The following is a 14,123-nucleotide window of genomic DNA, read 5'->3' on the forward strand; positions in this document are numbered from 1 at the left end:
AAACCACACTGGTCCTAGATGAACGTGGCGATGGACCAGAAACCACACTGTTCTAGATGAACGTGGCGATGGACCAGAAACCACACTAATCTTAGATGAACATGGCGATGGACCGGAAATCACGCTGGTTCTTGATGAACGTGGCGATGGACCAGAAACCACACTGGTCCTAGATGAACGTGGCGATGGACCAGAAACCACACTGGTTCTAGATGAACATGGCGATGGACCAGAAACCACGCTGGTTCTAGATGAACATGGCGATGGACCAGAAACCACACTGGTTCTAGATGAACATGGCGATGGACCAGAAACCACACTGGTTCTAGATGAACATGGCGATGGACCAGAAACCACGCTGGTTCTAGATGAACATGGCGATGGACCAGAAACCACGCTGGTTCTAGATGAACATGGCGATGGACCAGAAACCACGCTGGTTCTAGATGAACATGGCGATGGACCAGAAACCACGCTGGTTCTAGATGAACATGGCGATGGACCAGAAACCACGCTGGTTCTAGATGAACATGGCGATGGACCAGAAACCACACTGGTTCTAGATGAACATGGGCGATGGACCAGAAACCACGCTGGTTCTAGATGAACATGGCGATGGACCAGAAACCATGCTGGTCGTAGATGAACATGGCGATGGCCAAGACAGCAAGCCAGTCGTAGAAGAGGATACTGATGGACTGGAAACCACATCAGACTCTGATGCGCATGGCGATGGGCTGGAAACCATGCTGATCGTAGATGAACATGGCAACGGACCAGAAATCATCATCTTCACGATCAGCCGTAAAACTGTAAAAGTATCTTAACACCATAGCCACGCCATGACATACCTGAGGCCCGTGATTATTTCCATCAGCCCTTTCTGGATTTTCATGATCATCTTCTTCTGATTCTAAAATAGACGAACATCAAAGATTCAGAATGCGCAAAATTGTAACCCGACTACAAGCAATGTTGACTAAAACAAGGGGTTCTAATTTAAGTTGAAAAAGTCCTAGTTTATAACCATTTTTTAAAGGAAAACTATCAGCAAGTACATTCAGAAATGTGGTTTGTTTAGAGAAAATATCATTAACATTTACAGGTAAATGTTTGACAATGTTTACTATTTGAATAGACAATCATTGAGACTCTGTCAATCAATCACTGTCACTGAAAAAAATACCTCCTTTCAAGTAAGGCTGCAGTCATGAACGTCATTTCATTTTCAGTCTCTTCTCGGCCAATGTAATTTTTTGCGCTTATCTAATTTATTCGGTTTTATAATCGTTTCTTCTCCTTGGGTTGCAATACATTGGAGCCTATTGAAATTATTCAGCTGCTCGAGCTTTGTGCATAGATATATCCAAACATACAAACATACCAGAAACAATTTTTATCTATAAGAATATACATACGAAAACAAACATAAACACTCACACACAGACACGAACAATTTTATAGTTGAGCTATTTTAGAAGATCACGGAAAACAAAAACAAATCATCCGGTCACTCTTGAAAATGCAGTATACTGGACATTTCGGGCTCTCACTGACTGCCGGTGGCATCATCAATCGCAATTTCAAATTTATACACACGTGAACATGATATCACTGATTCTTTTCGCCAGTGAGATACAATTCAAAGATGGTGTAATAACACATTCTAAAAAGACCGTTTGAGATACATGCCCAAGTGACCACTAGACCAAATTTCAGAAAAAGTTACTGAAGCGTTTCTGAGATACCTGCGTCCACAGCATACGGCCCACTAATTTAGCCCGCAATGGATCGACGCCGGAAGAAAGAAATATCCTTAATGGCGGGCATGCGAAAAGTTCAGATCCCCAAACGGATTTTAAAAATACCAGAAATAAACTTAGATACATTAAAGCATATAAGCTTACAGAATGAACCGATTGATCTTAGGCAAAGTTCGAGGAATTCATTTCAATCTACACGCAATATTGAACTTTTTTGAGTTTCTTAACTTTTCTTAAATAAACCAATCTTTCGTTATTCTAAATCCCTGATGCATTGTGTAACTTTTTATACATGACGACGTTATTGGTAATGTTTACCCATTAAATTATAATATCACTGAACAAAAGACAAAACTAAATCGATTAATGTGCGCCGTGTTCTTTTACACCTAAAAGAAGTTGCAAGACTCACCGATAGGCCCGTCCGCCGTGTTCGCCGAGTTTTCGGCGTGGGCTGACCGCGCCCTGATGGTTTCGGCCACTTTGTGAAACATCAAAGTAAGCACAGTAATCGCAGTGAAGAGCATGATGAAGAGTCAAGATTCAAGCAAATTAAATGCTGTGAAGAAACAGAGAGATAAGACTTCGATCATGATAGATTGCGCGTATCACAGGAATGTGTTTGTGATCGGAACTGGAAGACGACGCGTTACCATGTCGACATAGGTCACGTGGTTTCCAAATTCTCATTGCGTCTTTACATCTCGCTTTTTATCGCGGACGAAACTCCGCTTGAAGATTGTACGCAAGTCTCCTGATTGTCTTTTCCATGTGACGTGATCTTGATTCTCTGTGCCATGGGGTGTGAGTTTGATTATCTCTGCCACGTGACTTGAGTGAAACAGGCAAATTGTGTTGGCATTTCAGTCGCCAGATATGTCATTGCAATGTCGGCCTGAGGATGCGCAGACTAAATCAGTTCACTCTATGCGTGGTAAAGAAAAAGAAAATAAAACTAGTAAAACTGATAATTAAAAGGATGGGCCTTGTAGAGGAAAAGAGAATTAGAGAACGTATAGGCCAACTTGTAGTACACAAACTAACACACAATAAAAATTAAATTACAAAACATAACATGTGATAACAACCAATGAACTTGATACAATAACAATGAACACTAGTACTGCAGTGAGCATTATCCTGTAATTACAATGTACATTTTCATGTAACATACGTCGTCGTCGTCGTCGTCATCATCATCATCATCAGTAAGCTTATACTCTCAGTATAATTGAGTTTATAAATTTTGTGAAGTCTTGTTTCTCAGGTATACAATGTCGTCAGCCATCAGCATGATCAGATTGGAGTTACTTAAGCCCACTCTACTATCTAAATTTTCCTACTGTAATCACTTGGTGTTCAGAAAATTTGCGACCGTACTTCGAAACTCGCTATTCAGGTAAATGAAACATACGGAAATGGCAAAAATTTCAAAAACTCAGATAAAGTTTTTCATCGATGACGGACTTAATGTCACTTTTTTGCGTTAATTCATGTTGATTTATAATAGTTGGTATGTTTTATCATTATTTTTATTTTACCGCCATGGGCCCCTGCATCAAGTTTCCCCAGAAATGAACAGTGCACATCTAAATTCAAAAAGTTCAGAAATGTATACCGCAATGGTCATGTAGCAAAACAAAGCAGATTAGTGCCCGCCACATATTAACTACGACGATCAGAATTATAGAACAAGAGAGTCAGACGTTATTGTAACGCTTTAACTTTGGTAAGACCCCCATGCTCGGTTCATGTGTACCAACGGGCATGCTAGCGAGGCTATGTGGGTCACTGACAATTGATGTGAGGATACCGTTAGACATTCATTTTGGCATAGCAAAAAATCATTCTAATGACATTGATGTAAAAAGCGAGAAGACGAGTACAAGTATAATACATCCAAGGAATGCAGGACTACAAGTCGATCCATCCAGTGATAGAGTTGATTCGTCACTGAGAAAAAAGTTGAAGTCATTATGTATCTCTTGTCCATTAAAACTAGTGATTAATTTTGCACATATTGAGTTTTGTTCATTAGTTTGGAAAGCAAACATGGAAACTGATCATTTGTGTCAGGCAACCTAGCTTTACAATGATGTATGTCCGAAACCTAAGTGGAAACTGTTTGTAAAACCCAGCATGTGAACATAGTGTCGGCCTTGGCTTTGACAGAAAATGACAATTTGATATTAATTAGCATAATAGTCAATAATTTTAAATGCCATCGAGTCGAAGCCGATATTCATTATAAAGTAAAAATTCCCAAGTTCTTTACACAATTTTTGATTCGACCCTATGTAGTACGATGTAGACTTATTTATCACTCCATTTAGATATTGCAGTCCTGCACATTCATCGATTAAAACAATTTGACAGGAATTGACTTAGGTAACCCAAAACCCGGCATTTCAAATTTTACAGCGCTTTAATGTCAACTCTTCGATCCACTGCCATTCATATATTAAAAGGCTCAGTCTCTCAGCAGGTATGTTAATTAATTTATAAGGACATCATAAATTATGATTCGTCGGTGTAAAATGGCGTGAAAAATAACATTGCAGCGAGCGGCACTCACAGCAGTTGTCGAAAATACTTCATATATGAACTTTGATCGCGAAACATCTTGTGACAATTAAAAATTTTCGTTGTAATTTTTCAGAAAAAATAATAAACAGTGAAGAGAATGTCTATGTTGAAGGGACGTTACATGAGATCGAGGGAACTTCAAGCTATATTAGAACACAGGGCAACAGAGACATTTGATGCACTTGTTAGGTTTCTTGTTGAAAGAATGTAGTTGATACGAACAATGATGCGAAAGTGCAAAAGACATTGATGTAAATTTCCACGCACCGGGCGAATTGTATTTTATATGCTATTTTACATTATCTCTCCACCCATGTTATTTCAGCCGAAGTAGGCCTATCCTTGTATAAAGTGGTTTGATCCAACACAGGACTGTTATATACAAAGTATTAGGTTTTGTTGCCATTCTGAATTCAGTCTCTGAAGATGAACTTTTATCTCCATCTTACCATGGTGATCTTTCTCATATGAGTTATAGCCCATTGCTGAACACTCAAGGAATATACCGCCGGCAAACGCCAACTTTAGAAGCTTGTGTTGCGCCCTCATGAGTCAAAATTCATATATCTGACGTACAAGTATGACGTATGGAGGGCATACAACTGGACATCCCGCGAAGAATAACTGGTATTCTACTACAAAGTAAACACTACACCCCTTGTATCAGAGAAATCGACGTTTATTTCATCAAAACTCTTAACGTTTATGATTAGCCAGCAAAATACACGTATTTCAATTATTTCATATGTTATTTTTACGTCTACGTTTTCTCACATGGCAGCTTTAATTAATACACCCACAGAGGATACCTTTTTTAAAACAGATTATGCACTGAAAAAAATCTCAGCATAAGATGTATCCATACAGTATGGATAAATCTGGAAGACACCCGAGGGTATGGCCTTATCTTCAAGAATCAAAGCAGTCACTGTGCTAAGATGTGCATTTGCCACATCAAAATTAAACAGCATCACATAACATCTGATAAATAGGACTACCTGTGGTGTGGACCAAATTATTAACGAATATTCATTGAAATCAGGACAAAGAAAACCCTGTTTAACCTGTTCAACCCCAAATGCCTGTAAACTGGTATGCACTCTCCATTGATACAATAGGTGTTGGCCAAATAGGCCTACAAACCATAGTGGTAAATGGTTTAACAGCATGATAATTCATTAAATGTAGCATCTTTTTTGGCAATCAGCATTGATCAAACAAAAAAAAATTGTCTAGTGTGGGTGAATCAGATTGTCAGAAATACATCGTAACACCATGGGCATCAACCTAAAGGGCAGAAAATAGCTGTAACTTTTTTGTTCTACAAAAAATGAACAATCTTTACTTTTCCCCAAAGATATTTAAAGTATTAGTCCTGACTGTACAAACCACTGCTACAATATCCAACATTACTGATCACAGATAAATGGTTAAAATCATACTTTGACTTAACCCTTTCATCATATGGTTTGGCCCTAAACCAATATTATCAATGGTGGGTATGGACCTGTTTACGGGGAATTTGGGGTGAAAAGGTTAAATTCAGTCTTAAACACAAATCTGCCAGAGCAACAATCAACATTAAAAGTCAATGGCGCTTTCAGTATGAGATTGAATTGCTTGTAACCAATTGACTCTGATTAAAGTTGGAACAGAGTTGTGATGCCAGATTTTCATACTCTATAAACTTGGTTTGCTAGAATATTTCAGCAGTTTTTGAGGAACACTTTTAGGTAAACTCCATTCTCTTGGATTGCGTTCCAGGCAAATATGAAGACATCTCCCATGCAATTCCACTGTCTACAATATTTGACAGTTTTTGACCACTGATCAACTTTCAAAGACTTCTAGGAGTACATTACTACACACTTTTGCATGATTTGTGTAGAGCCTGGACAAAGACAGACAATACAAGAATTATATTCACACGCTAGATTTATTGATAAAGAAAGCACGATGGATATACATACACTTGCAAAACCTACATAGTCTGATGTATTACCAAATGGTTAAGGATGAAAACTGTAATTTTACAATCATTAAAAGATAGTATCTGAGAAAAATTCCTGGTAAAATTGGTAGGACTTGAGATATATTTTTCGCCACACAGTCCACCACGAGAGGAAGAATTAAAGAGGTTGGGTTGGTTGCAGAAATTAAACTACAACAAAACACAAAAGACGTTTTGGTAATGAATTTCAAAAAATTTCACCAACGACAAATAACAACCCCACCAGTTACACTCTACTTCATATATGCATGCATTTTCACTTGCAACGATCTCCTGATTTTTTTTAGTCATATATAACAATTGTATCTATCACAAAATACATGAAGACAGTATAGTTTACACACAGGGAAAGCATCAAGCCATGTGCTTTTTAACAGCTTGTTTTTCCTAGCATTTAAGATGTGGATTGATGTTGCAAACAGCTATCAGAGAAGATATAAAATCATCATTTGATCACTGTGGCCACACATCTCTTTGCTACAATTTCTCTGCCTTATATTTCCCAGTGTTGCTACTCATACTGCTGATGTAGATCACACAGTTTCACTACTAATTCACAGAATAATAGAATTCTAGACAAATACTTTTTTTTGAAACAGGTTTTTTTGTTTGGTGATAACAAGAAATATAAATATATGGTGTAAGTGGTTTTACAATAAAAACAATTTGTAGCCACCTCCCTGCCTTTTAAAAATATACATGTTCACATGATTTCTAGGAAGAATTGCTGAATTTTGTAGTATTTAATTAACAATGCAGCATTGTGATTTGCTGAGAAAGGTAGATATCACTGCACTGATGTCCAACACTAACACAGCCCATGCTTTAACATATCTGCATATTCTGAATATTCGTACCTGATTTTAAGATTAGAATACATAAGAACTGTATTTTATTTTCTATGTCCCTGATGTTCCTTCATGGGTTGAATTCATGGAATGTTAGAATGTGGCTGGAAGGTTAGGAAAGGTGTCATCAATGGTCTTTTCATTACGACTTACAAAACATGAAAGAAAAAAATAAGTAAAAGAAATATTGCTCTTCTGTCTAAATTTGAAATTTACAAATAATTATTTGGTCCCAACATCTCAACTGGCTAGATACACAATTACTAGTTCATCACAGTTGGGAGAGTAAGAGCAGGTTTTTATTCTGTATGCAAGCGTATTAATACTGCAAAGAGCATTATCAAGAAATCTTGGACAGATTTGTTCATTTTGTGATTATCATTGGCAGTATATTTTGTTAAATGAAAACACAAAACCTCTATTGTATCTGAGTATATATGAAAGTGCAATTTATAAAGAGGTATTAAACAATGGAGACTTTAAAAGTACAAACTACAGCTAACGAAAGAAAAGTAAACAATAAAGGTAAACAAAAAAATGAAACATCTATGTGACTTGAATGGAATGCTTTTTTAAAAAACAATTTTATGCGCGTTCACCACGGATGCGGCGAGCCAGCTGGATGTCCTTTGGCATGATGGTCACACGCTTTGCATGGATGGCACACAAGTTGGTATCTTCAAACAGTCCAACAAGATAAGCCTCACTGGCTTCCTGTGGAAAAAAAGAAACAAAAAATACAAAAAAAATTAAATGATGTGATGACAATTAGATTATGTTTTCATGTTACACCTTTTTGTAAAGAACTCATGATTTGAACATCATTCATTTAAACATCTCTTCCAAAAAGAAATGTAGTTTTAGTTCCATTCTTAACCATGATTGTAAGTGTTTACCTATTGTTATATGAGGGCACATTTGCAGATAGGACAACTGAGTCGTTAGCCAGTCAACCTAAACAAGCTACAGATTATGACATGGTATGTTACTTTTTGTAAAGTTTAGTAGGCATTTACAGCTACCCCCCCTCCTCTACAGTTGGTGCATTCAGACAACTTGCTAAGCCGAACAGAAAGTGTGTCACCCCTTTCAAAAATAGGATTATAGAAGTGGTCTCACTATTCCAGGAATGATAGCTACCTTAGTCAATTAAGTTCATGTGTCAGTGTAACTTTGCATATTAACTATTTTTGCTGATCCCTTCCATGGTTGAATGGTGACTAACAAAACCCCATTAAAATTTAATACACCCATACAAGTGTTTCTCTTTAATTTACCTTCATAGAGCAACACCTATGTCAACCATAGCATGGTATTATCAAATTATTTTCAATCAGTTGTATTTTACATTTGAAAGCAATTCCTTTATTCTAAAAACATAATGGAAACACTAGAGTGCCACTTATAAGCAGGCTTTTGCCCTCAATAAAGGTGAAATGTTAAGATGATAAGAGCTTGCACTACAGAGTTTTGAAGGGGAGCCTTTTAATTTCCTAAAAGAACAACATGCTATTTGTCACACAAAAGTATTAAAATTGCAGTCTTTTGCTGACGCTGCATTGTTCATGTTAATTACCCTGATCGGCCATGAATCGGATACAACCATATATAATTACATAGTTTCTCTCTTGGTCATAAACTTTTCTTCCATGATCAAAGTTTGTTTGACTTTTTAACAGGTCATTATCAATGATACAGTCCCCACTTGGTTAATGAATTTGGAAACCATTGACGGATGTGATGGTTGAGTGATATTGTCAACAGATATCTGGAAAACGGTGAAGAAAATGTTGTATTGATGTGTGTGTGTGCAGTTAATGTCTGATCTTGAATTGAATTAGTTAAATTTGAAAAAAGTTGGGTTACTGATCAACAGTTGCAATGTGGGTATATTAAGTCTGAGTGTTGGTTTGTGATAAAGATGGATATGGGTAGACAGATGTAACATTCCTTTACGTGGAATATGTCTGTATATTGTAAATTTTTCCAAATTGTTGATCTGGCAATGTAGGAAGCTCAGTTTTACATGCACCAGTGTTCTCCCCAGCGGACAAATAGCGTGGCGGTGCCGCCACGCTTACGGCCACACCCGCCACGCTTTTATCAAGGCCGCCACGCTTACCACTTGGCCCGCCAGTCTGTGATCACGGCCCTGTTCTTTGTAAAATCTTTTCATTTTCACCGACATTCGTTGTTTGAACGTCCTGTTCATTGTCCTCTTTTTTGTTTACGTTCTATAGGCCCTAATTATCACGTTTACACCTCGTTTTGTCAAGTTCAATTTCAAAGAATCTTAATTTTGAAGGTGTTATAAACGCAATTTGATGTTGTAAACTGTTTACTGACGTAAATAAAAGACGTTCAATTAAAAGATGTTGTCACCGCGGCCAGCGGCAACGCTGATTACTTGGCCTGGGGGGTGACAAGGATGGCGGTAAGGGTACGGATAAAGTACTTCAAAGACTTTTGCCGTGAACATGTCAGCAACACAATCGCTCTGAGCTATTAAAAAGCTAGAAAAAATCAGGAACTCGTCACTTGCTCAGCGAAAATCGTTAATGCAACATGTCTCAGCGCAAGTTTATGGACTCCTGGCTCTGCCGTTCGACCAACCCATCTCCGAGCAGCCCTACGGCAACGTGTTCTCCGACCCCCACAACTGATATGTGTTCACCGATCTTGTCATCGCTGACGCCTGCTATGAAATCAACAAAGAGAAAGGCCGTGAACTCACCATCATCACAGAACAAGAGAAGAGTAACTGGTGTTGACCCGACATGGAAAAAATTATTTCCATGGTTGATTGTAACTCCAGATGAAAAAGGTAGGTGAAATAAATACAGTCGCCCGTTTTCGTTTACTGTACAGGCCTGTGCTACGTCCGCGGTCCGTATAAAATTTAAATACGTAAACATATAGTTTTTGTGTTCGGCATGCGGCCGATTACCCGCAAATTTCACTCCCCGTTCACCAGTTTGAGGGCAAAACTTAACTCTAATGATTAAAAAATAAGAGATCGCCCCCTATTTAAGTGTACGAAAACGCGATTTCACTTACTTCCAAATGCAATCGTAGCACGTGTTCAATGGGGGCCATTTCTTGTTATTGTTTACTATCCGTCAATCATGTGATATCGTTCGAGATGTGTTTTGAGTTTTATTCATTCTTCCTGTCATGGGACTAGTTGTCTTGAGATTTTTTTCGTGATTTTAATAACTAAATGTCAGATCGGTTCGATAAATGTCTTTCGTCAAAACCTTGTGTCGTGTATTGTCAAAATTGATCGGTGTGTTTCGAGGGCGCTCGTGCCGATCCAAGCACTGTATGACTGGAGGAGAGTACTGGAGAGTACTAACTAACAGTTCAAAGTGAGAACGCAGAGATCGTTTGGTTCGGCGTGGTTTCTGATATCTCTCATCCTTTCAGGGGAACAAATGTAGGTCTCCTATTCTAGAAAGTTATTTTTAAGTTTCAAATGCCACCGTAACTTGTGAGTGTTGATAATTGCTATGTCTCTCTAGAATCTATCGTGCAGGGCGGCGGCCATTTTGTTTCGTGTCTTTTTACGTTTATGGCTGTAGGGCTTCAATAACAATTTTCACTGGAACGAACGGCTACAACGTTTTGTAAATCATCGTTGCATTCCTTCGTTTTACGTTTTATGGCAAATATTGCCACACTATCAACCGAAATAACAACTACAAAATTATATTCGCGGTGTCATTTTTTTGTGGCTGGTAAGATTACATTAACTTTCGTGTCACAACCAGACCATAGGAGGCAAAAACTCGGGGTAAAATCGAAGTGTCCCAGATACTTTTGTTATGGTACAAAGTGACCTTTTCGTCTTTCTTTTAGGAATGCTATGCAGGGCATGTCAGAAGTTCAACATGAAGGCCTGAAATGGTTCTGGTGTGTGGAGTGTTATTCTGCCTGTCCAATATGTTGTTACCATTTATGATTAAGTTTTTGATGTCCTCTGTTTGAGAATGTTAATAAAAATAATGATCATGTAAAGCAAATGCGTCTTGTATTAAAAGTAAGATGTCTTCAGTGTAGTTGCAGTTGCAAGTAGAGATCCCATGATACATATGCAAAAATCATGCAAATGATATGTAAATTATATGTAAATATTATGCAAATCAATATGCAAATTAGCCACCACCCTATTTCAAAATCCTGGGGAGAACACTGTGCACAAAAGTAAAGTGTGACTTGACTTGAAAGTACTGGGCACTGAAGGGAATACAAGGCTTCTGAAAGGTCTGTAATGCTAACTTTTGATGATTTTTGGCCTGCGGCCATATTGGATTGTATCATGAAGACATTTGACATGCTTATGTTAGTCATGGAGTGTTGTCCTTGTGCCACATATAAAAGACAACTGTCAAGGCATGGTTTAGTAATGGCTCTGAATATATAGGGAGTAATCCTTGTACAAAGTTTGAAAGAAACTGCTCCAGGCATCTCTGAGTAATATGCGTGAACTGACACACGGACATGACCAAATCTGTAAGTCTCCCACACTTTGTCCATGGAGATTAAAATTAAACTGCAAGCAAGTGCATATTTCAAAGTGAAATCACACATAATGTCTTAATTTGCACTGTCATTACAATGCATTTATTTTGAGATATGTATACAGAACACTGCATTAGGCACAGTGCATGATTTTGCATTCTAGAAAATGATTACTGCATATAACCTATGCCAATATCACTCCTTGATCAGTGAATAGACAGTAGGCTCTGTTCTGCTGTACTGTCTATGGTCTGAGGTACCAAATGAGTTATCTGAAGTGTGACACAAAACCCATTTTTTGGCTAAAGACCAGTGCATTTGCTATTCTACTGGGCCACCATACCAATAAATACTGGTATAATAACATGATCCGATAAAGAATGGGTGTTGTAACCATTCCATGGGAGTACAGAATTGGCTTTACCTTGACACCAGTCAAGGAACCAATCAATGCAAATTATGCTTGCTCACCTCTGCCTGTACTAATAATGACAACCAGTGCTTGCACAAGTTTTTCTTTCAAACTTGCGTTTACATCTCTACAAAAAGGGTTATGCCATTAACAATGTGAATGATAATGTTAATTTGTGACATTTCATGATGCTGAGATCATTATTGCAAATCACAAACTATGGTAGGCATACTCACAAAATAAACATTAAGTGTGAAAAAATATTACCTAGCTAATAAAGAAACAATGGCAGAAACTGAATAATGATGAATTGATTGAATCTTTAATCTATCACCAGAAATCAGTTGAAATGCTTTTAATTTTACTATGGCAGTATAAGGTGACAACTTACTTGGAGAGCTCCGATGGCTGCACTCTGAAATCGGAGATCTGTCTTGAAGTCCTGGGCAATTTCACGGACCAACCTCTGAAATGGTAATTTACGGATCAGAAGTTCTGTTGACTTTTGGTAGCGACGGATTTCTCTCAAAGCGACAGTACCAGGCCTGTAACGATGGGGCTTCTTTACACCTCCTGTTGATGGTGCACTCTTACGGGCAGCTTTTGTCGCCAACTGCTTACGTGGGGCTTTCCCACCAGTTGATTTACGAGCAGTTTGTTTTGTACGAGCCATTTTTTACCTTCTGAAACAAAAAAGGAGAATAAGTAAGTTTAACACAAAACTGTTCAATTTATTTTGATTGTCAACAAAACACACCCGAAACTTGTAAGGGATGGTTACACGAAGGAACTTCACGTTTCCTCCAAAGGAACGTTTACACAACCTTGCCAATGAATGAATTTCATCACATACAATTTCTTCTTCACACAAAATTTAAAAATACAGTTTGTATTATGTGCATTTTACATAATTACTTTCATCCGAATTTTAGACCGAAGTTCAAGATTACGGAAGGACACTATCCCAACGTTTTGAATGCTGTAGTGGTGCACTGACTGAGGAGTGAGGTGCTACATGCTATGGCCAGTTTTAGTAATGGTAATACGACATCAAAGATACACGGACGGGATCCACTAAATGTCAAAAAATAATTGAATTTGAAAATTTTGTTAGCTTCAAAATTGCAAAGTAAAAACAATAAATTCTTGCTAACTGACAGTAATCATCAAAACAGAGCGTATGTCCGAAAATCGCACACCAAACTGCTACCACACATGTAAACATGAATTCAATATGGCCGCCGTCATCAACAAGCTCAGCGCACTTACACTCTGCAACGGTCAAAATGGAGATAATCTACACGTACATGGAGAGTTGTCGATGCGCAGACCCGACAAAATCAGCCTTCGATGTGGGGGAAATGTTTGAAGGTTTCAACAGAACAATCACACCCGTAAAAATATAGAATTCAAGCGAGACCAATCCTCGAAATGCGGAAGTGAAAATATCGCTTTAATGACAGACGCACCGACAGACACGACTACGAAACCAAAAATTCAGACCAAAATGGTGCGCGGCGTCACAAAGGGTATGTGCGCCAACAAAAGGATAGTTAATTTTAAAATGACCTCAAATGTACTGCATAATTTTAGCGCTGACTACGCACTGTATGAAACGAAGCCATATCTGACAAATTTGATCGACATACGACCCGTGAAAATACTCTAACAGATGACAAATTCTGGGCAAATCATCACAGAGAAGATATCACTGGGGTTTTTATCTAACAAACAAGACAAATTTTAGGTTCTAACAAGGCTAAAATGTCGATTATTTACCTTTTTCTGAGACGCGATGAAATACTCTGCTTTTCTCCTGAAGGAAGCCTCGATTTGAATGTGTGATACTGGTTACCTCCCATGATGCAATAAGCTTTGCAGATGCCTTGCTCGTACGAATACGTTAAATATAAAAATACGAAATGTATAATGTTGTGATTAACTAGCATCATTTTGTGGTCACAAATATGTGAATTTCTTTA

General features: G+C 38.0%; 1 protein-coding gene and 1 long non-coding RNA gene across 3 annotated transcripts; one reads left to right on the forward strand and one right to left on the reverse strand.

Moving 5' to 3' along the window:
- Nucleotides 1-6,266: 6,266 nt before the first annotated feature.
- On the reverse strand, nucleotides 6,267-14,048 carry LOC139150314 (histone H3.3A). 2 transcript variants are annotated; one of them, XM_070722607.1, is made up of 3 exons: nucleotides 13,921-14,048; nucleotides 12,533-12,824; nucleotides 6,267-7,922 (listed from the first exon to the last, which is right to left on the reverse strand). In XM_070722607.1, exons 2-3 carry the CDS (start codon nucleotides 12,812-12,814, stop codon nucleotides 7,794-7,796), a joined length of 411 nt encoding a protein of 136 aa, XP_070578708.1. In that variant the 5' UTR covers nucleotides 12,815-12,824; nucleotides 13,921-14,048; the 3' UTR covers nucleotides 6,267-7,793. The 2 variants fall into 2 exon arrangements, with proteins under 2 accessions (XP_070578708.1, XP_070578709.1); XM_070722608.1 differs by lacking the exon at nucleotides 13,921-14,048 and adding an exon at nucleotides 13,411-13,692.
- Nucleotides 10,557-11,230, forward strand: LOC139150315 (uncharacterized). The gene is made up of 2 exons (XR_011556219.1): nucleotides 10,557-10,644; nucleotides 11,067-11,230. It is a non-coding gene; the product is annotated as an uncharacterized lncRNA (long non-coding RNA).
- Nucleotides 14,049-14,123: the final 75 nt, after the last annotated feature.

This window comes from Ptychodera flava, chromosome 14 (assembly GCF_041260155.1).
Source record: "Ptychodera flava strain L36383 chromosome 14, AS_Pfla_20210202, whole genome shotgun sequence".
Taxonomy (NCBI): domain Eukaryota; kingdom Metazoa; phylum Hemichordata; class Enteropneusta; family Ptychoderidae; genus Ptychodera; species Ptychodera flava.